This window comes from Prorops nasuta, unplaced genomic scaffold, assembly GCF_024137725.1.
Source record: "Prorops nasuta isolate Cenicafe-Biocafe unplaced genomic scaffold, Cenicafe_Pnas_1.2 PNAS00006, whole genome shotgun sequence".
In the NCBI taxonomy this organism is placed as follows: Eukaryota; Metazoa; Arthropoda; class Insecta; order Hymenoptera; family Bethylidae; genus Prorops; species Prorops nasuta.
The window spans coordinates 8,307,064-8,330,692 of record NW_027116803.1 but is presented as its reverse complement, the minus strand read 5'-3'; the positions used below and the strand labels follow the sequence as shown (position 1 = coordinate 8,330,692).

General features: G+C 33.6%; 2 protein-coding genes and 1 long non-coding RNA gene across 4 annotated transcripts; 2 read left to right on the top strand and 1 right to left on the bottom strand.

Moving 5' to 3' along the window:
* The first annotated feature begins 2,240 nt into the window (after positions 1 to 2,240).
* LOC136774146 (dual specificity protein phosphatase MPK-4-like) lies at positions 2,241 to 5,096 on the top strand. 2 transcript variants are annotated; one of them, XM_066728262.1, is made up of 2 exons: positions 2,241 to 2,549; positions 3,054 to 5,096. In XM_066728262.1, exon 2 carries the CDS (start codon positions 3,063 to 3,065, stop codon positions 4,104 to 4,106), a length of 1,044 nt encoding a protein of 347 aa, XP_066584359.1. In that variant the 5' UTR covers positions 2,241 to 2,549; positions 3,054 to 3,062; the 3' UTR covers positions 4,107 to 5,096. The 2 variants fall into 2 exon arrangements, with proteins under 2 accessions (XP_066584359.1, XP_066584358.1); XM_066728261.1 differs by having other exon boundaries at positions 2,241 to 2,553.
* A 941-nt stretch (positions 5,097 to 6,037) lies between these two features.
* LOC136774187 (paired mesoderm homeobox protein 2-like) lies at positions 6,038 to 14,425 on the bottom strand. The gene is made up of 5 exons (XM_066728334.1): positions 14,205 to 14,425; positions 14,056 to 14,135; positions 11,742 to 11,985; positions 10,232 to 10,407; positions 6,038 to 8,828 (listed from the first exon to the last, which is right to left on the bottom strand). Exons 3-5 carry the CDS (start codon positions 11,866 to 11,868, stop codon positions 8,421 to 8,423), a joined length of 711 nt encoding a protein of 236 aa, XP_066584431.1. The 5' UTR covers positions 11,869 to 11,985; positions 14,056 to 14,135; positions 14,205 to 14,425; the 3' UTR covers positions 6,038 to 8,420.
* A 6,217-nt stretch (positions 14,426 to 20,642) lies between these two features.
* LOC136774256 (uncharacterized) lies at positions 20,643 to 22,326 on the top strand. Its single transcript, XR_010822763.1, has 3 exons — positions 20,643 to 20,855; positions 20,951 to 21,115; positions 21,213 to 22,326. It is a non-coding gene; the product is annotated as an uncharacterized lncRNA (long non-coding RNA).
* Positions 22,327 to 23,629: the final 1,303 nt, after the last annotated feature.

Below are 23,629 nucleotides of genomic sequence, written 5' to 3'. Positions count from 1 at the left end.
TAGCCTACAACTAGAAATCAAAATGAGCGGCAACATACACATTAATAAGAAGGTCTGCGTTGATGGCATTTATTTGCGTGTATTGCCGTGTATGTAATGCCCTTTACTCGTATTTTGGCTGGTGTCGTCTGCTGTACTGCAGCTACACTACCTTTTCAGGCACAGTATTCGCAGTAGGAAGTGACATAAAAAGTTATAAAAACATTGAAGTTTTCAAATGTTGAATATCTGCGACTAAGGCCCGATTCCACAAGACTTGTTTAAACTAGATTAAGTTAATTATGCTATATTCTATGTGACATAAAATATAGCAAAATTAACTTAATCCAGTTTAAACAAGGCTTGTGGAACCGGGCCTAAGCGGTTCTCATTGGCTGCAGTACTCGCAGTAGGAAATGACATCAAAATCATTACGTCATAAAAACTTCACAGTACCGTAAAAGCGCACTGCAATGTATAAACGAACGTTACCTGTTATACTGCTGATACTGGCAGTACAAAAACGAACACAGCCTATATGTATAATAGCCAATAGTATACTAGGTGTCCGTTAAGTTGGCCGGACATAATTGAATAATGGAAAAAAAACTACAGGAGTTGTTTGTTAAGCGTTTGTAGATGTTTGTTATATCAATAAAAGCGTTTGTTAGTTGCTAATTTTTGAGAAAATGCAAAAATAAAAACCAGCGTTAAGTTGGTCGAACATTAATTACTTTTCTTTAGATAGGGTGTTATATCGATTCAGAATCGTTTGTAATTTCTACATATAAAAGAAAAAATGTTTGTTAGTTAATGGATTTGAACGAAAATGAAATTAAAAAATTCACAATTTAGTTCGAGAGCAAGTATAGGTTATATATATTATTCTATTTTACGATTTTTCACCCATATTTTGATAATAAACGTTTGTTAGGTGTTTGTAGATTCTTGTCACACCAATAGAAGCATTTGTTATGATTGACAATTTTTGCAAAAATGCAGAAAATAAAAATCGCATCAGTGTGAGGTTGACTGGACATTAACTAAATTTTGCCTTAAATAATGTAATCACATCGATTTAGGATCGTCTGTAGTTTCTGAAAACATAAGTTACGTTTGTTAAATGTTAATTATGAAGAAAAATCAAATTACAATCATTTCCAATTTTGTCCATAATAATGTAGTATATATGTAGTACATACATATGCATGGACAAAATTGGAAATGTTTGCAATTTGATTTTTCTTCATAATTAACATCTAACAAACGTAACTTATGTTTTCAGAAACTACAGACGATCCTAAATCGATGTGATTACATTATTTAAGGAAAAATTTAGTTAATGCCCAGTCAACTTCACACTGATGCGATTTTTATTTTCTGCATTTTTGCAAAAATTGTCAATCATAACAAATGCTTCTATTGGTGTGACAAGAATCTACAAACACCTAACGAACGTTTATTATCAAAATATGGGTGAAAAATCGTAAAATAGAATAATATATATAACCTATACTTGCTCTCGAACTAAATTGTGAATTTTTTAATTTCATTTTCGTTCAAATCCATTAACTAACAAACATTTTTTCTTTTATATGTAGAAACTACAAACGATTCTGAATCGATATAACACCCTATCTAAAGAAAAGTAATTAATGTTCGGCCAACTTAACGCTGGTTTTTATTTTTGCATTTTCTCAAAAATTAGCAACTAACAAACGCTTTTATTGATATAACAAACATCTACAAACGCTTAACAAACAACTACTGTAGTTTTTTTTCTATTATTCAATTATTTCCGGCCAACTTGACTGAGGTTAGTACTAGAGTGGGGAACACTGTTACCAACCTTCGCCTGATAACTTACTAAACCATGGGGCACCTATCCTATAGTCGTATCAGAGATGAACATGAAACGGGAGATTGCTCATGTCGTGTCCCGAGTCCTGAGAGCGCATCTTGAAATTCTTGAATAAAAGGCTTCATACTCTCAGTTGTGCCAACCTCTCATAATAAAATTATCTATAAAGGGTGGTAAAGTTTCGCCGTCCCCTGCCACACCTGCCACCATTCTTATCTTCCATTTTTCCATGGCCGTGACTTCCGTTATTGACTTGAGTACTGAAAATCTATAGTTTATGTCACGCAAACTATAGATTACTAGTACTCACAGTCAATAACCGCAATAACGGAACACGGCCCATGACTTCAGTCAGCACTTACGCCACTTACGGCTGCTTACGGCTTAGCATAATCAGCAAATGGCGGCTTTCATACGAGTCGTTGGTCAAAAAGTGACAGAAATGCTAAAATGTTCTTTCCATATTTATTTACTAAACTATACATAAATTAGAGACAAATATATTTACAACTAATCACGCAGGCATCAATTGATGCAAATCGTCCATCGTTTACTACGTTCCATGAAATGCTTCTTGTTATATATGTAAAAGAAAGAATAGAGAGAAAATATAATAAAATTCTCAATGGTCTTCTGAGTTTAGTTATTATAATGGGTTTAAATTTTTAAAATATGTATGTTTAGCTGGTTTGATTGGTAATGTATACTAGTAGGTAATAAGTGGGATAAATTTTCTCGTATAATGTATTATTCTCTTTTAAGAATCTTTTAATATTGTTAAGTCTAGTAACAATTATATTATATGTTATTATTTTAATTTGAATATTTCTATTTCTTAAACTTCTGACTGTAATATTTATATACTATTCTAAAATATGCATTTATCCTTTTTTTTTAAAGCTTATTAAAGATAATAAAAAGAAGTATTAAAAAGTCATAATTATTACTCTATTTTAAATTGAGACAAATAAGTTTACCAATGGATTGATAGAGCAAATTATGAAAAATCCATTAGTTTACATAACAGTAAAGGCAAAAAATGTAATTGTACTCACTAGTTTTCCATATCAAATAATTTATATTAACTTTTACACAATTAGCAATATTTAAAAGTTTCTAATAGAAGCAAAATTTATTTATTTAATTAAATCAAAAGTATTTAAGCTCATTGTGTTTGACAGAGTATAAGCTAATAATAATTAAAAAATTGCAGTTTATTGAAATGGCAGAAGAGATCAGAGATAATTTAACCCGAGATGATTTCGATGCTGGGCCATGTAGTTACAATGAAGTAGAGCCTGGTTTTTTTTTAGGAAATCTTACAGCTGCTACAGATATTGAATTCCTACAAGAAACTAAAATAAGTCATATACTTACCATTGATTCTTGCCCTTTACCACGAAATATTCAAGAACATTTTCCAGATATTAGAATGAAGTATGTCCAAATTACTGATATGCCAAGAGAAGATCTTTTAACTCACTTTGAAGATTGTTATGAATTTATCGAGCAAGCTTTAAGAACAGAAGGAAAGGTATTGGTTCATTGTTACTTTGGTGTATCCAGATCTGCCACAATTGTTATTGCCTTTATTATGAAAAAATATAAAACAAGCTTTATGGAAGCTTTTGATCGAGTTAAAGAAAAGAGGCGCTTTGTTGGCCCAAATCCTGGATTCTTAGCTCAATTAAAACTGTATGAAGATATGGGGTTTGCAATAGACAATACAAACATACAGTTTAAGATGTATAGATTGCAAATTGCTGCAGATAAAGTTAGAAAGGCAAGAATCTTACCACAGAGCTGCATTGACTTGATTAAAGCAGATCCTGCATTAACCACTATAAGGCCAGAACCAACTGTTTATCGGTGCAAAAAATGCAGGAGAATCGTCGCTAGCGTTAGCAATGTATTGCCGCATTCCACTCATGAAAAACAAGTTTGGAGACATATAAGCACCAAGCGTACTACAAAGGAGAAATTAAAGGAAAGTCCTGCAGCAGTTGAAAAAAAAAAGGAAGAAAAGAAATCGACCGAGCTTTGTAATAAAACGTATTTTGTTGAACCACTGGCATGGATGCCTGACATAACGCACAATGTTGAAGGAAAACTAAATTGTCCTAAATGTAATACAAAACTGGGTTCATTTAGTTGGGTGGCTGGCTGCCAATGTCCATGCGGTAGTAAAATAGCACCTGCGTTTTACTTGGTACCCTCAAAAGTTGATTGGAGCAATGCTGTGCAGAATGTACAAGTTACCATATAACTATCCCAAATAGCAAGATTGTCTACCTGTAGTGTATTTAAAAAGAGAACTTCCATTTTATAAACTCTAAAATTAGTAACTATATATGAGCGCTCGTATCTCGCTCAAGAAGGATGAGTGTTGTAACACGACCAATTATTGACTACATTCTAATTTTGTGCCAATATATACTTGTGTTGACATTAATATAATCATTCATTCCATTTGAAGTTTGTAATCTTTTATACAGTCAGATTAATGGCAAAAAGTAGCGAGTTCTATGTTGTATATAGAAACTATCATTTGTATGCATGCATTGGTATCTCTCTATGAAATATATATATATATATATATATATATATATTAGGGTGTCCGTTAAAAAGGCATTATTTTTGTTTGTTTGTTAACTATATCTAACTTGGTGTAGAATCAGATAAAAATGAGATTTGCAAGAGTCCAGCCGATTTAGGTAGTAAAAACCCGTGCCACTTAAGGATTTAAGTTAAAAACGGGATTACGCATAGAAAAATGAAATTTTGTGACAATTTGGATGTCATTTCTTCATCCTTCAAACATTGCACACGATGATGTAGCTTTAGTTAGTTTAAGGGTCTCTGAATATGGATCCATAATGAAATTTATCTTTTGACTTGTTACAACCATTATTTCCCGTGTTAATATTTTTTAAAATAACGATTTGCAATAAACATTCGTTATAGCCGCATCTTAAATAATTTCTTCTTTTATACATCGGTATCTCCGCCCCCTTTCGTTCTGACATATCTGAATATGATAAGATTATGTAAACATTTTTTCTATTTTTTTGTAACATACACACTGCCGGTCAAAATTTTAAGACCACTTGAGAAATTTGGTTCGAAATCAGTCACTTCTTTAAACGCGCATAACTTCGTAATGAGGAAGGATACAATAAAATTCAAAAAACCGTTGAAAAGCTGATAAAATTCTACATATAGTGGAATTAACTCAATGCACGGAAAACGTGTATTTATGGAATTACAATTAAATAAAAATGCTGCTAAATTAAAAATTTTTATTTTTTCGTTACTTCAATATAACTTGTTGTAGCACTTGCAATAATTATGGTAATTATGTGAAACTTTGGTGACATAAAGTTCAAAGTTTCAGCTATAATTTGAACCATCAAACGTCACGATATTCATTGTATTTCCTTATTTTCATAACTTTTTTCAGAGTAATGCCGAGAAAAATTTTTGACCAAAAAACAACTGTCCAAGCATTTGAAACAATTTCAGACTGAAGAATCCGTTGGTAATAAACGACCTATTCTACTTGTTTCATATTGCACTTTTATTCAATTAACATAAAACACCATTAATTTTTAAATTAAATCAACAAAAGTAGAGTAATGATTAATCAAATCTATTTTATTAATTCTAAGATTTACAATTATCATATTCCTTTTAACTGAATAAAAGTGCAACATGAAACAAGTAGAATAGGTCGTTTAATACCGACGGATTCTTCAATCTGAAATTGTTTCAAATGCTTGGGGAGTTGTTTTTTGGTCAAAAATTGTTCTCGACCTTACTCAGAAAAAAGTTATGAAAATAAGGAAATACAATGAATATCGTGACGTTTGATGGTTCAAATTATAGCTGAAACTTTGAATTTTATGTCACCAAAGTTTCACATAATTACCATAATTATTGCAAGTGCTACAACAAGTTATATTGAAGTAACGAAAAAATAAAAATTTTTAATTTAGCAGCATTTTTATTTAATTGTAATTCCATAAATACACGTTTTCCGTGCATTGAGTTAATTCCACTATATGTAGAATTTTATTAGCTTTTCAACGGTTTTTTGAATTTTATTGTATCCTTCCTCATTACGAAGTTATGCGCGTTTAAAGAAGTGACTGATTTCGAACCAAATTTCTCAAGTGGTCTTAAAATTTTGACCGGCAGTGTGTATGTTACAAAAAAATAGAAAAAATGTTTACATAATCTTATCATATTCAGATATGTCAGAACGAAAGGGGGCGGAGATACAATAGCGACATATGAAATTGTGTTATTTCACTAAAAAAATTACACAGTTATTGTAGAAATGAATATTTTTTATGTTGAAACGTGGAAATATCTCGAAAAGTATTTAAATGAAAATATTTTCAGACGAAAAATGTTTGTCTGACTTCGGAAATTACGCCTACATGCGCCCATAGAAAGTACGGTTCCTGTCATATTTGTTATAGGATTTAAGCGTTTTATGTGCGCGCATATGCGTAATTCGGGAATATACCTTTTGACTCGAAACAATAATATATATACTGTAGGAGATTAAATCACATAGATTGAATGGTTACCTTTGTGCTATATTATTGTAACATATCGATTTTGCCTAGAAAGTATATACAGCGAGACAAGTTAGCCGGCGTGTTAACGAATGAATTTATCGAGATGTACAAAGATATCATTGGTTTGACCTTGAAAGCTAAATTATGTGTCATCTTGAGAGTATTTTTATTGGAAGCCCCTTTTGATTCTTTCCCATTTTTTTTTTGCATACTTTTAGAGCAAACGTCAAACAGTTTGTCAGAGCATTGCATCAATTTATCGTTTCATTCAGGGTGAGTTTCACCAGTAAGGTCTAACTTAGAGTGATATAATTCACGTCACAGGAACTATACCACTTTAAGTCGGCAGGCAAAAATTCTATCTTAAAATGATATAGTTCCTGTGACGTGAATTATATCACTCTAAGTTAGACCTTACTGGTGAAACTCGAAACTCACCCTCGGTCGTTCCCTATAGACACTTTAATGTGAAATACCATAAAAACGTGGGTTCAACTCAGTTCAACTCATTATAGCTGCGTGGTTTATGGAAACGTTATGCACGTATACACACGTATACACACGTATAATCACTCAACAGCTTCCACTGGCTTCCACTGCTTCTAATTTTTTTAGAGAAAAGATTTGAAAAACGAGTAGATGAAATGACAAATGCATGTGCAGTATTTTAGTAAGGCCTCGCGATAAGCTAATGCAACTACAAAAGTGCCAAGAGTGGGCAATATGAAATAAGTAACGTCATTGAAAAGTTCAAAGATCTAGATTACGAGTAGCCTGGAAATGACCTTTCAAAATCAAATTAGTAGGATTGTTGTGTGCTCTACTAGAATCGAACATATTTCCTCTGAAATACTCACTTTAAGATATTTTAATGTGTTTCGACAGAAGAAATTCCTCCTGCAGTATATCATCATTCAATTTTCAGTTACTTTCTTATTACTTCAATCACTCTCACTCTGTCACATTATAAATGTAATTATTTTCTCAAATAATCTCGCTCACTGTGTCTCGTTCTAAATGAAATGAGATACGAGGTAATAATTGAGTGGAGGTGGTTAAATAACACGAAATCTCTTGTATGCCGCAGTTAGACAAACACCTTAGCAGTGTACAACGTACATAGTACGTAGTCCACATAAACGTGCATGTTTGTCCTAAATAACTTACAAAGAGTATATGGATTGCACAAAATTTGTTGTTATAGGAAATAAGTTATTTGGTTGCGTATGCAATTAATTTACAATCTTTTTAACTAAAAGTGCGCGCGTGTTTGCTCACTTTGGTTATTCAAAGTTAAATATAAAATATATTCCATAAGGTTAAGAATTATTTAGGATAAACAAGATACGTTGAGCACTCTGTATGCTATTTAGTTGTTCAATTTTGACAAAGCTCGTTGATCGCTTCGTTTTCTCGTTATTACTTTATGTTTCGATTAACAAGAAGCGTAATTCATCGTTACCCTGCTTTTATCATTGACTATCTACAGAGTTTTTTTTTTTAAATATTGCTTAAACTTTTTCTGTTACAACAAGTTTACCTAAGTGCTTGTGTATATACGGGTGTTCCACTTAAAGTGACCCACAGCATAGATGAGCATAGATACAAAAACACGCGTATCTTTTTAACTATTCAATTTTTGCGTAGGACCTTTTCTGAGCCTCTTGTTATTTGCTTTGAAAAAAGTTATATGCAAAAATTGAATATCTCTTATAGTTAAAAAGATACGCGTGTTTTTATATCTATGCTCATCTATGCTGTGGGTCACTTTAAGTGGAACACCCATATGCATATATATAAAAGAATTGCGTTTAAATTGTATTAAATTTATCGAGAAAAAAAAAGAAGATAAAAAGTAGGCGATTTGGTGTAAACTGACTCGAGTGCAGTATAATAAACTACGTAAACATTCGAGTTTATAGAGAGATGACTGTCGATAATTCGGAGTGACATTAAGTTTTTGGTAAATTGCACAAAACGTTGGGTTTTCGGCGTTACATACTGGCATGCATAGCCGAATAGGTAGCGCCATAAGGATGTGTTCTTAATCTAAGGGTATTTAAACTCGTTATCGTTGATTCTTCCAAGCTGCTGTGAACGTCCGCTTGATGATAAGAAGGAATAGCCATATTACTTATATTGCCATTGACGAATCCATGGCAGCTAGTAGTGGTCTGTATGTTCGCGTAATGCTGTGCTGATCTCCAATAATCGTTGTAAGCGTACTGGGTAGTAATCTGCGCCGGTTGTACAGACTCCGAATTATTATCATTAGCGTGCATCACTCTGATTGGCCTTAAGGGTAGCGTGGTCTCCATTTCTCTTGTAATTGGGACTCCTCGATTCATAGCAGAGTTCCTCTCGTTTCTTCGAAATTTTGCACGACGATTTTGAAACCATACCTACGGACGAAATTGATCAAAAGAAAAGTATAGTTTTTTTGCTTTTTCTGGGGTAATTCGGTTTACCAAGCGGGTATATGTATGGTCGACAAAAAATTTCATCACGCGAATAACGCTATTCTACTTTTTATAAAAAAAATTATAGACGATATATTTTGCTCTCTATCATGTAATAATTGGGAAAAAGGGCCTCGCTGTACCGTCCTAAGGCAGAGCTGAACAGCCGCGCGCGTGAATGATTAGGGATGAAGAAAAGAACAACTTAAACTAAAATTGTAGAGAATTTTCTAGAGTATAGTTAGCTTAGACGGGCCACGAAGACTAATTTCGAAGCGTTTATTTACCGACAATATATAATATAAGATATAGGAAGAGAAGAAGTAGGCTAAAATATCGGTGAGGGTCCTCCACTGCTAAATCATCATTGGAATCGTTAATTCCGATTGACGCACGAGGGCTGCCAAGCTCTGATTCTTAAACTGCGTTGGTAAAAAAGTGGATTAGTTGAGAAAGAATTGTATGCTGTCTACATACGTTGGATATAGATAGAGAGAATTATAGGGGGAGTGGGGGAGGGGAGGGGGGGGGGGGGTAGCCGGAAGTAGTTGGTACATAGCTCTACAGTACAGGAGGATTGGCTCTAGGTGGATGATGGGGAAACGAAGAGGGCTGCACTGCTCCGCGGAAGGCAAATAGAGGAGAGATGGGTGACTGTGGCTGTGACAGTGACGGTGATGGTAACGACTACGGGACGGCGTGACGGCTCCTGGCAGGCGTGCATGCGTATATAGGGTGAGTCGCGCGCGGCTAGTGCGGTCTTGCGGCACCGACTTACTCTGCACAGTTCGCACTGCACCTAAAATCTTCGCTTGGGAGGAGTTGGAGTGACAGAGTTTTAGGTTAGGATAAATCGAGTTGGAGGAGGAGGGGGAAGGGGAGGAGGAGAAGGAAGTAGAAATACTGCAAAGAACGACGGCGACAGCGACGAATCGTGCATGCGTACATACGTGCATGCACACGTGCTGGATATGCCATGCTCTATGCCAAGAGCAGATGCTGCCCGGTGCCCCCCTCTGGGCTTTTGGTACACGCAACGATCCCGCCAGGCTAATCATAGCTCCTCTCTCTGACAACCTGTCTCCTTCGATTTTCTGCCCAACTGTCCACGCGCTATACTTTTACCATTCCTCTCCACGTCCTCGCTTATACTTCGATCCACCACGACGTACAATGCCTGCAGAGGAGGGAGGGTTCCATCGTTCCAAATCTTTCTCGCTCGCATCCCGAAAAATCTAAATTTACACATCTCCTTATATATATATATATGTGTGTGTGTGCAATGTGTGTAACCGTCGGCACATAGATACGTTTAATGGTTGGTCGAGATGAAGCAATAATTTTACCTGCACCCTAGCCTCGGAGAGAGATACCCGAGTAGCCAGTTCTTCCCGGACAAAGGCATCAGGATAGTGGGTTCTCTCGAAAACCCTCTCTAACGCAGCCAACTGTTGCGCCGAGAACGTCGTTCTGCTCCTTCTAGGTCTCCTGCTTCCCGCCGTTGAAGCACCTTCGTTGCATTCTGCGAGTGAAACGAAATTTTCGCTAATTCAGGTACACAAATACATACACATAGTAAGTCCTTAATTCCCTTATACGATTTTCAATCGGCTAATATACCGGACCAATTGCAATCACGGTTAAAAAAAACATTCCATTATAAAATCACACGCGCGTAATTAAACTATTAATATATAGTACCTATATATACTCACATAAATAAATACAATTATATAAAAATGATAAGGAACTTCCATGACCTTTCGTCAATCTTAAAATAAATATATATCAATTGTGGAAAGTTGTTGCAATTATAATAATTAACATATATGCATGCTAAAGAGCTCATCCGACTCCGTAATTCAATAACATATCAAATTAATTATATATCCCAGGGACGGAATCGGGAACAGTGACTTGGGATACGACGAATTAGAGAAACGGCGGCTCTGCTGTACGAAGCATGTATACGCAGCTTCGGATCTTGGATATTGTATGCATGCGAAATGGGTCCTGCACGAGGCAGAAGAGAAAGGGAGGGGGGGGGGACATCGATAGATAGGATGAATGCGAAATCATTGAGGAAAATGTGTGCAGGCTATATATATACAGTGTCTGAAAAGAGATGCCGCCGAAGATAGAGCGAGGTTCTGCGTGAAAAAAATGATAAAAAAACGAGAGAGAGAGAGAGAGAGAGAGAGAGAGAGAGGAAGGAAGGAAGAAGCATGGCATGGCAATGGCACAATCCCGACGGTCAGGTCAGTCTTGAATGAGTCCTCTGTACTCGAAGGTTCATCAAAGCGGCATAATGCGAGCAGCGTGACTAGCGTGACTGGAGATATATCGTAAAACCTACCACAGATTTACCGCTAAATCATTCCATCGTATGTCAAACTATGAAGAATTGACAAATTTCCAGATTTCACACATTATACACTGCAATATAATATATTTCTATCAGGGTGTTACAATATACCCTGTAATATGGCACTTTCTTGATGCAGTATTGACATATATCTATATATATATATATATATATATATATATATATATATATATACTATCGCTCCTTTTCTCTACCACTATCCTGGCACCAAAATATGTAACTTTTAGTTATTAAATTTCTTAAAGCGCCCGTTCGCGCTAGTAAAATTTTTAATGATGAAGAGAGCACATTGAGAACTAGTCTAGCATGCAGCGATCGAGTAAGATATTTTCGAAAACCCTGAGTGTACTGTAACACCCAGCTTATATACAAGCATATTATCTCGTGTAATTTCAAGGATCGATATATATATATATATATATATATATATATATATGTACACGTAAATGTGAAGGTTATTGTCGTTTTACCCAAAGTGTCTGTAGGAGTAGAAGACAAGAGGCGGGAAACGGTGAAATCTTGAGGAGCATGAGAATTGGTGAGTTGCGCGACTACCGAGCCATTCTCGCCATTTTGATCAGCGTTCCTGCTCAACATTGTGCCTTCGGCTAAATCCGAGCATCGATCATCCCTTCCTCATTCAATTGTTGGCCATCCCAATCTCGTAAGCGTCAAATTAGCCGACGCTTAATTAGCAAGTGTCTCTCTAAATTGCTGCAATTGAAATAAGACGATCAATTATTAAGCGCTCCTTCCGTTTTCTATTCTCGCTCCGATTAAATTTCCGCTCTTGAAATTAATCTCGATCGTTCGTTTATTAGATACGGACAAAAAGTTTTTATCAAAGTAATAATACTCTGCCAATATAACGAAGCCAAACCGTCTCTTAGTTAATTATAGATTGTTCGAACCAACCGACCGCGCGCACGGCTTTAATCACACACACACACACACAACGCAGCCGTTTTTTATTATTTATTTGCTTTCGCGCTTCGCAGGATATAGGGTCGATGAAAAATTTCTGGCCAAAAATGCTTCGATTATGAGGGATCGCGCTAAAGCGCACCACTTTATACGAAATTCTTACACTGCATAATTATTTTTTTACTATTACATATATACCCTGATAATAGGAGAGCGCACACATAAATTTTAAAAACCCTATGTATATGTACATGTACTAAAGGAGAAAAATAGGAGTATTTCCGAGATTAAAAAATCGATTAAATTTATTACACTTGTTGCGATGAAACCTCCACAAGCTCCACAGTGCTCGCGCTTTATTATATTTTTTACTTATACAAACACACATAAACAACTAAACATATAAATAGTGATAAAGGAAGGAGATCGCGCATAAAATTAGAAGGAAAACTTACTTGTCGTTTTAACCCTTTCATTTTCACCGTCTATATATCCAAACGAGTAAGTCATGCAAATTTTTACAACAATTACATCAAAATATGAAGTGATTATAAACCCTCTCAGGTCTTTACAAATGTAGAATACATGAATATTTTGTTAAGTAAAACGGTAAGTTGTCTTAATTTCCAGTTTTTGTTAATCGTTTTAAAAAAGTAACTACATACATATATGTATATATTTTTCTTCCCCCAAACTTCATACAATTATCTTGTAAGTGAAAGGGTCATGATTGAAACAGTTGATTTCAGTGGTGGTGAATCAGTGCATGGGTGCTCTGGGGCTAGAGCCCCCCTTGTGTAAAATATATGAAACATCAAATATATATATATATATATGTATATATAGATTAAAGCCCCTAATGACACGTTAAAAGTTCACCACCATTGGTTGCTTTATAAAAAATTATATGAGTAATCAATAACTTGAATAGCAGTAATGTGCTGAAAAATTATTGCGACAATATTTATAATTGAACATTCGATGCTTTTCATCAATGTTCCCCAATGGCAGAAATATCCCCAGGGACATCCTTAGAACGTTCCGAAGATATCGATCAACACGTACAGTGGATACGCGCAGGACATGCCGAACATGTTCCTTTAACATCGCGTGCTATCAAACATTTTTACAATGTATAAAATATAAACCTGTATGCTATCCAAGGGAGATGAAATCTTTTGCACAAGTTGTGTCAAATTGCACGGCCTCTTATTTCACGCCCTTATACTTATAGTTTGGTATATCCCTCCGAACCTGACGATTTAAACGCTCGCTCTAACACTTTAACCACTAAAAAATTATCATTTCTGTATATGATTCTTATACATCATAGAATAAATTAATGAAAATATTTACGGCCCCAAATTTACTAGTCAACAAATTGAATAATTTTTATAATCGATTAAAGCCTGCCACGCGCTTCTTTCATCAACAAGCTATAATTTTATACACTTTGCACACCCTCTTGTTCGTTTAACACACACACACACACACACACACACTTATTTCCACCTGGATTTTGCCTCTTTACTCTACATCCGATCACTTTACTACATATGAAATCCTCACTAGACGAAATTTAATTCATTTTCTCATTGCAAGTCATACTTTGGCAGAGAAAGAAAATCAGAGAGAAACGGCGTTCTATAATAATTATAATACGATATCGTTAAATCTCGACATAAATTGCGGCAAATAAATCTGTTGTTAATGCGTGCAATCAAAATTACTTTTACATCCTTTTATATACATATATATTTAGAAGATATTGAACGTCTTCCCTCAGTGAACCGCTTGATCGAGTTTCGTAAATTCCCGAGTGAATAAAGATATTTTCGTAAAGAAATAAATCATATTTACCCGCATTACGTTCTCGCCAGAAAATCCAATTATTATTATTGCTCCGTGTTGAAATGCTTTTACCAATCACATTGCTTTTCCTATAATCATGAAAGAGATAGATACAAATATTTCACTAGTTTTGTGTCACTTGGTTCATTGACTTTCACCTTGTGCAAAGCCTTGTCGATTGTACACACAAATTCAGCAAGACAAAAATACTAGTAATAGCAGTGAAGTAGTATTACGGTTTACTTGGGCCAAAAATATTACGACAATCGTGTTTTTTCTTTTCTTTTTTTTTTAACATTGAACATGAAACGCGCGATTTTGGAAATTAGATGGAGAGAGGGAGAGAGAGTAGTTTCAGGAAAAACATCATTTGACTTTGGCCGACGGTATGCCAACTGCCAACTGACTTGGCGACTTAGGATGTATACTTAAAAGCTCTTCGCTTTCTTCTCTTCTGCATCATCCTTCTTCCTCCGTCTCTTTTCCTTTGCCCCTTCCCATTCTTCTACTCACGATATTCCCTCCTAACTCTTGAGCGGTACGGTGCATCGCAAAAGAGAAATAGAGCGTTTTAAGAGTAGGTGGAGATTTCTCGGCAGGCTCCACCTTCATTAGTCGCTCATTGGTTTTCAAACGGTTTACTGTAATTTGCACATCGCGTCCTTCTTTAACCAAATCAAAAGGTGGCATACTTTTATCCCCGCACATTCCTGTTTTTCCAAATCAATTATTTACCAGAGGAATATTATTTCAAACTAATAGCGTTCATTCTCGATCATTTTGCTATGTGAAACTTTAAATAGATATTATATATACAAATATATATGTATATGTAATCTCTCTTTCAGTATCCTCTCTACATTTCATAGGTTAATATATATATATATATATATATATAATTCAAGGGCTAACAAAATTGAGCGGAAGAAAATAAAAAATTTTCTCTAATTAATTCAATATAAACTTTGGAATAAAAAGAAGAAAGAACAAAGAGAATGATCTAACGAATTGAGAGAAAAAACGACAGGCGCTAAAGTTAGGTAGATGGTTTAAATTATCAATGACATTGATAACTATTCTCGTATATAGTACAGATGAAGTTTCACTTTTTTTCTCTTATATTTAGCGGCAAAGATCCCATTACACAGCGCTGAGAGCTGACTACTTTGTACATTATATCTGCCGGGGTCCTCCTGCGGGGCCCGGACGCCGGTTGCCCTGCCGAGTGCCGGGTGTCGGGTGCCGCGCTTCTGCACAAGAGAAAATCCCACCCCTCTCTCCACCTCTTTCCATCCGCTTGTAAAAAATTTTCAACGAAACGTAAGTTGGTATTCTCAGAATATACACTTATTAGTGTATGTTTATAGAGATATGATGAACAATGGGTCTGTTTAAGAATTAACTGCGTTGGTCGACAATTTTTCTACGGATTTCCACGAAAGGAGCTCGTATTATTCCAGACACGTATTTTTGATGACAATTTTCATTAGTGCGATTAATCTTCTTCCTACTATATATAAAGCTTTCGGTGTTAACATGTTTTTTCTCCGTAAATACTGATGCACGAATGTCGCGAAGAAGAAGGAAGAAAGAACATGTGAGAAACACACGAGTGAAATATTCTATGTCATTCGGCAGATTCTCGATATTAAAATGACATCTGAAAAGGTGAAAAATTCGCATTCGACTTTTTATGTACCTATTTAGAATTGATAACCAACTGCACAATATTATAACTATAAAAAATATTTCCCATCTGCTATTTCATTACTTACCTCTTATTTGTCCTTGCCTGCTTTGTCACTAATTTCAACGAATTAATAACAATAAAAGGAGAGCAAAAATGTAAATTATATCTTTTCTTATATTGTTTATTAAAATCATAACGAAAAAAGGAAAATACATAAATATAGGTACCCATGGAGAACCATAATCTGTGTTATTGACTAAAAGAGATTTTTTGTGTAAACTTTATATTGCAATAATGCAACATTTTTCTGACGAGTGTTACATGTTAATATTTTCTAGGCCTGAGGGAAAAAGGCTGCAAATTAAAATGCATTTGAAAAATCAAGGGACATATGTATACTATACAACGCTGTAGCAGCAACTGATAGTTAATCAAATTAGACAGATGTCTTGCCTTAGCTACTGGCATGTGACACATCGCATGGTCCTTTCCTATATTACCGTTGTCATAGTTTAGATATTTTATAATTTTATGTTTTCCTATGACGCAAAAGCTCGGGCTCAACTGCACTATTGACATTCGCACTCGAATCGTCACAACAACTTATATTTATTAAAGGGTGAGCCTCATCTAACACCACGAAAAATTAGCAGATTTTGGGATTTGTTTTCCGGGGTAAGGGACTATATAATCGAATCACTCTTTTTGCTGTTAATTGTATGTATTCTCAAAAGTATTATCATATTTTTTTTTTACTTTAGTTGAGTTGCAAAATAAGTTATTTAACTTTAATGTTAAAGCTTCCGCATAAACATCCTCAAACGGCTTGACGTGTAGTTTCCCTGAGTCAAAAATTCATGTTTTTCTTTTTTTACTACAATCCTAATAAAATCCCCCTCTGGATGAACCTCGTTTTATTGAAAAAAAAATGATAATTTAAACATAAGTATATATCAACTGTGAAAAATAAAGTCTAATTTTGACGATTTTTTTGTTCATCTTTAAAACAGATTATTAAATACTGATTCGTAAAATATTTTTAATTTAAGGTTCATCTATAGGGGAATTTTATTACCTTTAAAACAAAAAACAATTTTTTAAATCGGTTGAAAACTTTTCGAGTTATGCGTCACGCCAATTCGGAAAAAGTGGTTTTGAGAAAAACGCGTTTAAAGTTTCCAGTAGGAAAGAGACTCTCAGCTGACGGATGATAACAGGATCGATAACTATTGACTATAACAAATATTTTTACTAAACTTATATGAAATATAGTCTCAGACAATGTATGAAAACAAGGTTTGATCATACACAGAAATAATGAAAGCTATTATTTCTAGCGGAACAATACGCTCCGCAAGCAATATTATTGCATGACGCACAACTACAAAAATCTCTATAACTATATGTACTCAGTCGAATTTTAATGTAATATTTTAAAGGTAATATCTTTGGGCTATGTCCTATCCATATATAAAAAAAAATCGATTTTAAAAACTTATTAACCCTTTTCGGCCCAAATGACCACTTTTTTGGCACGTTTTTCAAGCTTGAAAATATTGATGAAAAAAAATGTTTGTAAATTAATTAACACATGTTTTCGATGTATTTTTTTGCGCTCTATCCGATGATTTTATTCAAATTTGTGTAAAAATTCATTTAAAAAAGTTATATACTAATTTTTACCAAATCGGCTACGTTAAATTCGCCATTTTAATTTTTTGACCACGGATTTATAATCAGCAGCCTCAAAAACTAGTATATACTAATTTTCACGAAGATTCGAGGCGTTCATGACTCAAAACGGCGATTTTGTTAATAACTTGAATAAAAAATAAATTAAAAATTTCTCCGAAAATGCTGAAAAAATTCTGACCCATTTTTAGGTTAATTATACACATATTTTATTCTGTAACAATTTTTCGTAAAGTTGATGTATTATAACCTAAAAATTTTTGAAACCTTAATATTAAATTTCGCTTTTCGGCCGCCATTTTGGGACCGCCATCTTGAATTTTAGCAAAAAAAAAATACATTCTGAAAGGTTAGACATTCCTGCCACGATATATGTGTGTGAAAATCCATCCCTAGACAGTTTTCTCTAAGTAAATATTCATTTTAGAAAGTACAACGCAGAAAATTTTGCGTTTTTTGGTAAAAATTAGTTTATAACTTTTTTAAATGATTTTGTACACAAATTTGAATAAAATCATCGGAAAGAGCGCAAAAAAATACATCGAAAACATGTGTTAATTAATTTACAAACATTTTTTTTCATCAATATTTTCAAGCTTGAAAAACGTGCCAAAAAAGTGGTCATTTGGGCCGAAAAGGGTTAAACGAGGCTCCCCCCTTAAACGTGGATCATTACGGCATACAGCCGTAAGACACTATATATATTAATATATCATCTAATCAACAGATTTATGAAATATTTAATTTTAAAATAATATGTATATATGGTCAAATAACACACATGTATTATGTATGATACAAATCAAACAGATTGCTTTAGCATACACACAATGTACAAAAGACGTGTTGAATATTTTGTAATTTAAATTTAATACTATGTTAAAATCTCTTAAATTTCTAAAAGTTTTTGAAAGTTGCTATTAAAAAAAAATTATCGAAACAGGAGCAGAGAGCTAAATGTTACAGGGGTAGAAAGTAAAGCTTAAAAAAAATAGTACAGAAACGTATCATAGGGAAATATAAACGGGAGATAAGAGCATTTAGAATAATATGTAAGTTAACACTATAAGCGTTTAGTCACGTTATTAATATTCATCTACCAATAGTAAAAGCAGTAGGTACTTATTTTTACCCGTGTAACATTTAGACTCAGCTTACCTTGCAATAAAAAAGCAGGCTTCCCCAATTAAACAAAAATAGCTATGATCGCCACTTATTCTAACCTTTTAACAAATCAAGGTCAACTTATTTATTATAATTAAAAATATTTGTTCTTAACGCTTTCTTCTGAAATACTTAAAGTTTAAGATATTTAGATGTTTCTCCAAATTTTTTAAGTACACCGTATTTGTAGCAATATTACTGAAATTTGTATACTGAGTAATGCGTTGTGTGTTGTTTATATGGAGTTGAGCTTTCAAGAAGAGGGTAAGACGAACGGTGGCGTCGCGGCGTCTTGACAGGTACAACGTCGCATAGGGCAGCGTCGCTTTAAATGAATTATTATGCGTGCCTGATGCCTATCTCTAACTATATACCAGTTTCTACAAAAATTCTTGTACTTCGCAAACCACTTTCATTCCCTTCTCGCTGCTTCTCTTTGCAGATCAAATTTTTTGCATTTGCCTTATTTACTTAGGCCGGCCGATTTTTTCATTATTTGTGCAATCTACTAGTTAAGGAGAAATTATACGTAATTTTCTCTTTCTCCTTATAAGCCGGTCGCATACCTGCAACACAATGATATTCAAATAAAATATATAACTCTATACGTATATGAAAAAAGTTACCCCACAAAAATGACAAAATATACCGATAAATAATCATATATGTTATAGGCTGTACATATACATTATTTAGCTCGATAAAAATTAAAAACACGAATTAAAACAAATTATGACAATGTTTTACTGCCTAGTATCCCTTATTGCATTACTATAAAAAAACTATTCTGCACTATATTTACTGTATTGCTCATATTTAACGTGTATAATTATTTTTGTAGGCTGCTATATATATATATCAATCTAACGAATTTACACCTACAAAAGAATTTCTTATATTACTTCAAAAATATTAGCAATAATATGAAAAAGTATTATTATACGTTTCCTTTATAATTATTATCGTATCTATAAAAAACTTTTATAATTTCTTTTACTTTTATTAATATATGAGAAGTTACATAACTAATATTTATTTTCATCACACGTGCATGGAAAGTGGCTCTTTTCAGCGTAGTTTACCGGGCCGAAAAAGGGCTGTTTTCACGCCAGTCGCAGCCGCGCATGCGCACTAGAGTTTTGCTTCATTTTCGACCCTTGGGAGGAAAAAAAGTCTTTTTCCCTTGTGCCGAAAGTGAAATCAAACACTAATGCGCATGCGCGGGTGATACTGACGTGAAACAGCCGTTTTCGGTCCGGTAGTTAACGGGATCCCTCACGCCTACTTTATCGACAATACAAGTCAATAAACAATTCATTTAATAAAATTTAAATGCGAAGCAAATTGAACAATCGTGGGTTTGTTGGACAATGTGCCAGTCCTAACGAGTCAAACGAACTTAAAAACACTCAAAATTAGTTGAAAAATAACTCTGTACCATTGTGCTGCGTTCTTAAAGAGAGGTTACTTTTGGTTATTTCCACTTCAAGAACACGGGACAGTGGTACAACGTTATTCTTCATCCGATTTGAGTTTTTTTAAGCTCGATTGACTCGTTAGAATTGGCATCTTGTCATAAAGAAGCCCGTTTTTGTAATTTGCTTCGCTTTTTACTTTTACTAAACGAATTGTTTATTGACTTGTACTATCGGTAAAGCACGCGTGAGGGATCCCGTTAAGGTACACAGAGAGGCAAGATCTGGTTTCAGTCAAATTCACTGCTCCTCCGCAGTGCTCAGCAGAATGTGCTGATTACACGGATATGGCGTAAAGTAGTGTGAGTAGCCCCTACCTTCTCCTCTTGACTGGCGCAGTCAGTAGCCACTTCACACTCATAGGGGCTTACCAGCGATGCCAACCGTAGCATAATTATTCTACGGTAGCATCTCCTTATGCATTTTTCATGGCCATTACCAATAGTTTGATACAAAAAATGAGACCTATCCGCCCAGGGGGGAGACACTCTCATAGGCGAAGTGGGGCAGCGTTATAGTTCCTCAAAAAATCTCAGAGTTCCTAGGTGGCGCTGGTGTCGCTACTTTGACGACGCCGATATCCCGCCATTTTCCGACCGCCATATTTCTGGCTGCTTGAAAGAGTTGAAAGTCTTTTACCGTAAATGTGTATAAAAATACTCTTAAAGTAAAGTTATTTCGACAGTAATTTTAAATACTGAAAGATGTTTGAAAGTTGTTTTTAAGTGTCAGGAGCTACAAGGGCAATTATATAATAATAACTTCAACCTGATTTTCTTTTTTTTGAAGTAAGTAAAGTTCAATGTTATCGAAGGTGTTAGGTTAATTTCAGCATAACGAAATATTAAAAAATGATTTAATTTCTATTTCTTGTTGTATACAGAATTTAGAACCAATGGGCGTGACAAAATCAACTAGGATGTCTAAGAAAATGCCCTAAAACTATTTATGCATTGTGCCAGGATGATCAAACAAAAGCAAGGAGCGAGAACACTTCATTTCAATGAATGTAATTGGACTAAAATGAGTCAAACAAATTAGAAACCAGGTTTGTAAAATCTATCTTTGAATGGTTTAAATAAATATAAAGTATTTTATAAACAATTTGATAAAAATGATGTGATGATGGATTCTTCTGTTTGTAGGCTAAAGAAAAACACTGTGCCACCTTGAAATTTACCATCAGCGCAAGCTTATGAGGATTTGGAAGAAATTATCAATGACCCTCTTGCACTGCGAAGGGATGAAAGTGAAGTTCATCAGGTTTTTAGTAAATGTAGGATGTAAGTGATATAATTTAAAACCTATTTGAAAAGATATTCCATCAATTTGCTTTAAAACCAAAATAATCGAAAGTAGTAAATAGTTTAATTACATATTTCTTTAGAACATCTCATTAGTAATTTTATTATTTTTTCCTTTTTAGCATGAAATAGCACAGTATATTCAATGTGGTATTTTAACATAATTTTCGTGCTTAAATTACTATATAAAGAAAAATCTAAACGAATATTTAATAAAAACAGATTATCAGCTCTTTTTATTTTAACTTTGGTTAGATATTTCTTAATTATAATAATTTAAGTATCAAAAAGTCATGTAAAATCACTACATTGAATATACTGTGCTGTTTTTTGCTGAGAATTAATAAAGTAATAAAATGACTAACGAGATATTCTAACAAAATGTGTAATTGAACTTTCTAGCAATTTGCAACAGAATATACATTGTAGAAAATTGTTTTGTATACCAAAACCTATTTAAATAAAAATTGTCTGTGTCAATGTTATGGAAAAATCAAATGGTCGTTCCGTGATTTATAGGAAGAAAAACGTAAAATCTCTATGTTGCGGGGAAATCATGTTAAAGATAAAATTAAAAAATGAGGCAAGTGGGATGTAAGGTACATTAAAAAATATTTTAAAATTTGAGACGGTCTAATATATATATATATATATATATATATGGTCTCAATAAAATTAAAACAAAATTAACTTCATATATTTGTCATTTAGTAAGTAATACAGAAATGTTCATTATTTCAATCAAAAGCTGAATCATTTTAAGGTTTTTGAATGAGACGAAGAAGATTATTGTATAATTTTATACGAGAGGAATAAAATTAAGATTTAGACTGTTTTTACCTTCATATAAATCTATAGATATATATTTTTATACTTATGATCGATTATGTTAATATTAATATGATAAGTGTAATTTTAATTGTGTAAACTTTTATTTATTAATAGGTTCTATATGATTTAAAGCACCTCTCATGATTTGTTTTGTATTATAATTTTGCTTTAAATTGTGAATATCCACCTAATAATATATACGTTATGTTTTGTATAGGTATGTTAATTTATGATTTTATAATTTTTTCCTTTATACTATTTAATTATGGTATAATGTATGATAAATAGTATATTAAACTTGTTATGTTTGTTTCATATCTATTTTGTCAAATTATTTTATATAATAAAAAACTGTTTAACCTTTATATAATTGTAATTATTTATTTTTAGTATTTTCCTTTAAACTTTAATTTTGAAATTAAATGTGACTGAAAAGCCCGGTTAGTTCCTCCAAAAAATCTCATAGTTCCTAGGTGGCGCTGCAATCACGGCCCCACTTCTTAACACGGCAGTGTCACCCCCCCTGTATCCGCCATTTTGGTGTAAAAGTGTTTACACACTTTTCGTAAATAGAAGCAGAAGGAAATGAATGAGCTGTCAAAAGTAGTGATGATTCGGATTAATTTGTGAAAAGTGTTACTTTGGCAAATAAAAGTGATGATTATAATAAAAAGAGGAGATAGGGAAAAACTTGGTATTCATAAAATTTGTTATTTAATTTATTAACCATGACTGACTCAATGAGAACTTAAATATGTTTTTCTTTGATGGAAATGGATAACATCTGATAGGTCATTGTGTCCACTGGTATAACAAGAACTTTGAATTTGTTGTTACAAAAATACACTTGATTGTTAACGAAGATGGAAACGCTGTAATGTAAGGCTTTGACTGAACTCATTGAGTCAGTCATGGTTAACACATTAAATAACAAATTTTATGAATACCAAGTTTTTCCCTATCTCCTCTTTTTATTATAATCATCACTTTTATTTGCCAAAGTAACACTTTTCACAAATTAATCCGAATCATCACTACTTTTGACAGCTCATTCATTTCCTTCTGCTTCTATTTACGAAAAGTGTGTAAACACTTTTACACCAAAATGGCGGATACAGGGGGGGTGACACTGCCGTGTTAAGAAGTGGGGCCGTGATTGCAGCGCCACCTAGGAACTATGAGATTTTTTGGAGGAACTAACCGGGCTTTTCAGTCACATTTAATTTCAAAATTAAAGTTTAAAGGAAAATACTAAAAATAAATAATTACAATTATATAAAGGTTAAACAGTTTTTTATTATATAAAATAATTTGACAAAATAGATATGAAACAAACATAACAAGTTTAATATACTATTTATCATACATTATACCATAATTAAATAGTATAAAGGAAAAAATTATAAAATCATAAATTAACATACCTA

Coding starts and splice junctions, on each gene's coding strand:
- LOC136774146 (XM_066728262.1), top strand. CDS start 3,063: ATGGCAGAAGAGATCAGAGATAATTTAACCCGAGATGATTTCGATGCT.
- LOC136774187 (XM_066728334.1), bottom strand. CDS start 11,868: ATGTTGAGCAGGAACGCTGATCAAAATGGCGAGAATGGCTCGGTAGTC. Junction 10,408..11,741: donor TACTCCTACAGACACTTTGG/GTAAAACGACAA, acceptor TTTCACTCGCAG/AATGCAACGAAGGTGCTTCA. Junction 8,829..10,231: donor TCTCCGAGGCTAGGGTGCAG/GTAAAATTATTG, acceptor TTTCGTCCGTAG/GTATGGTTTCAAAATCGTCG.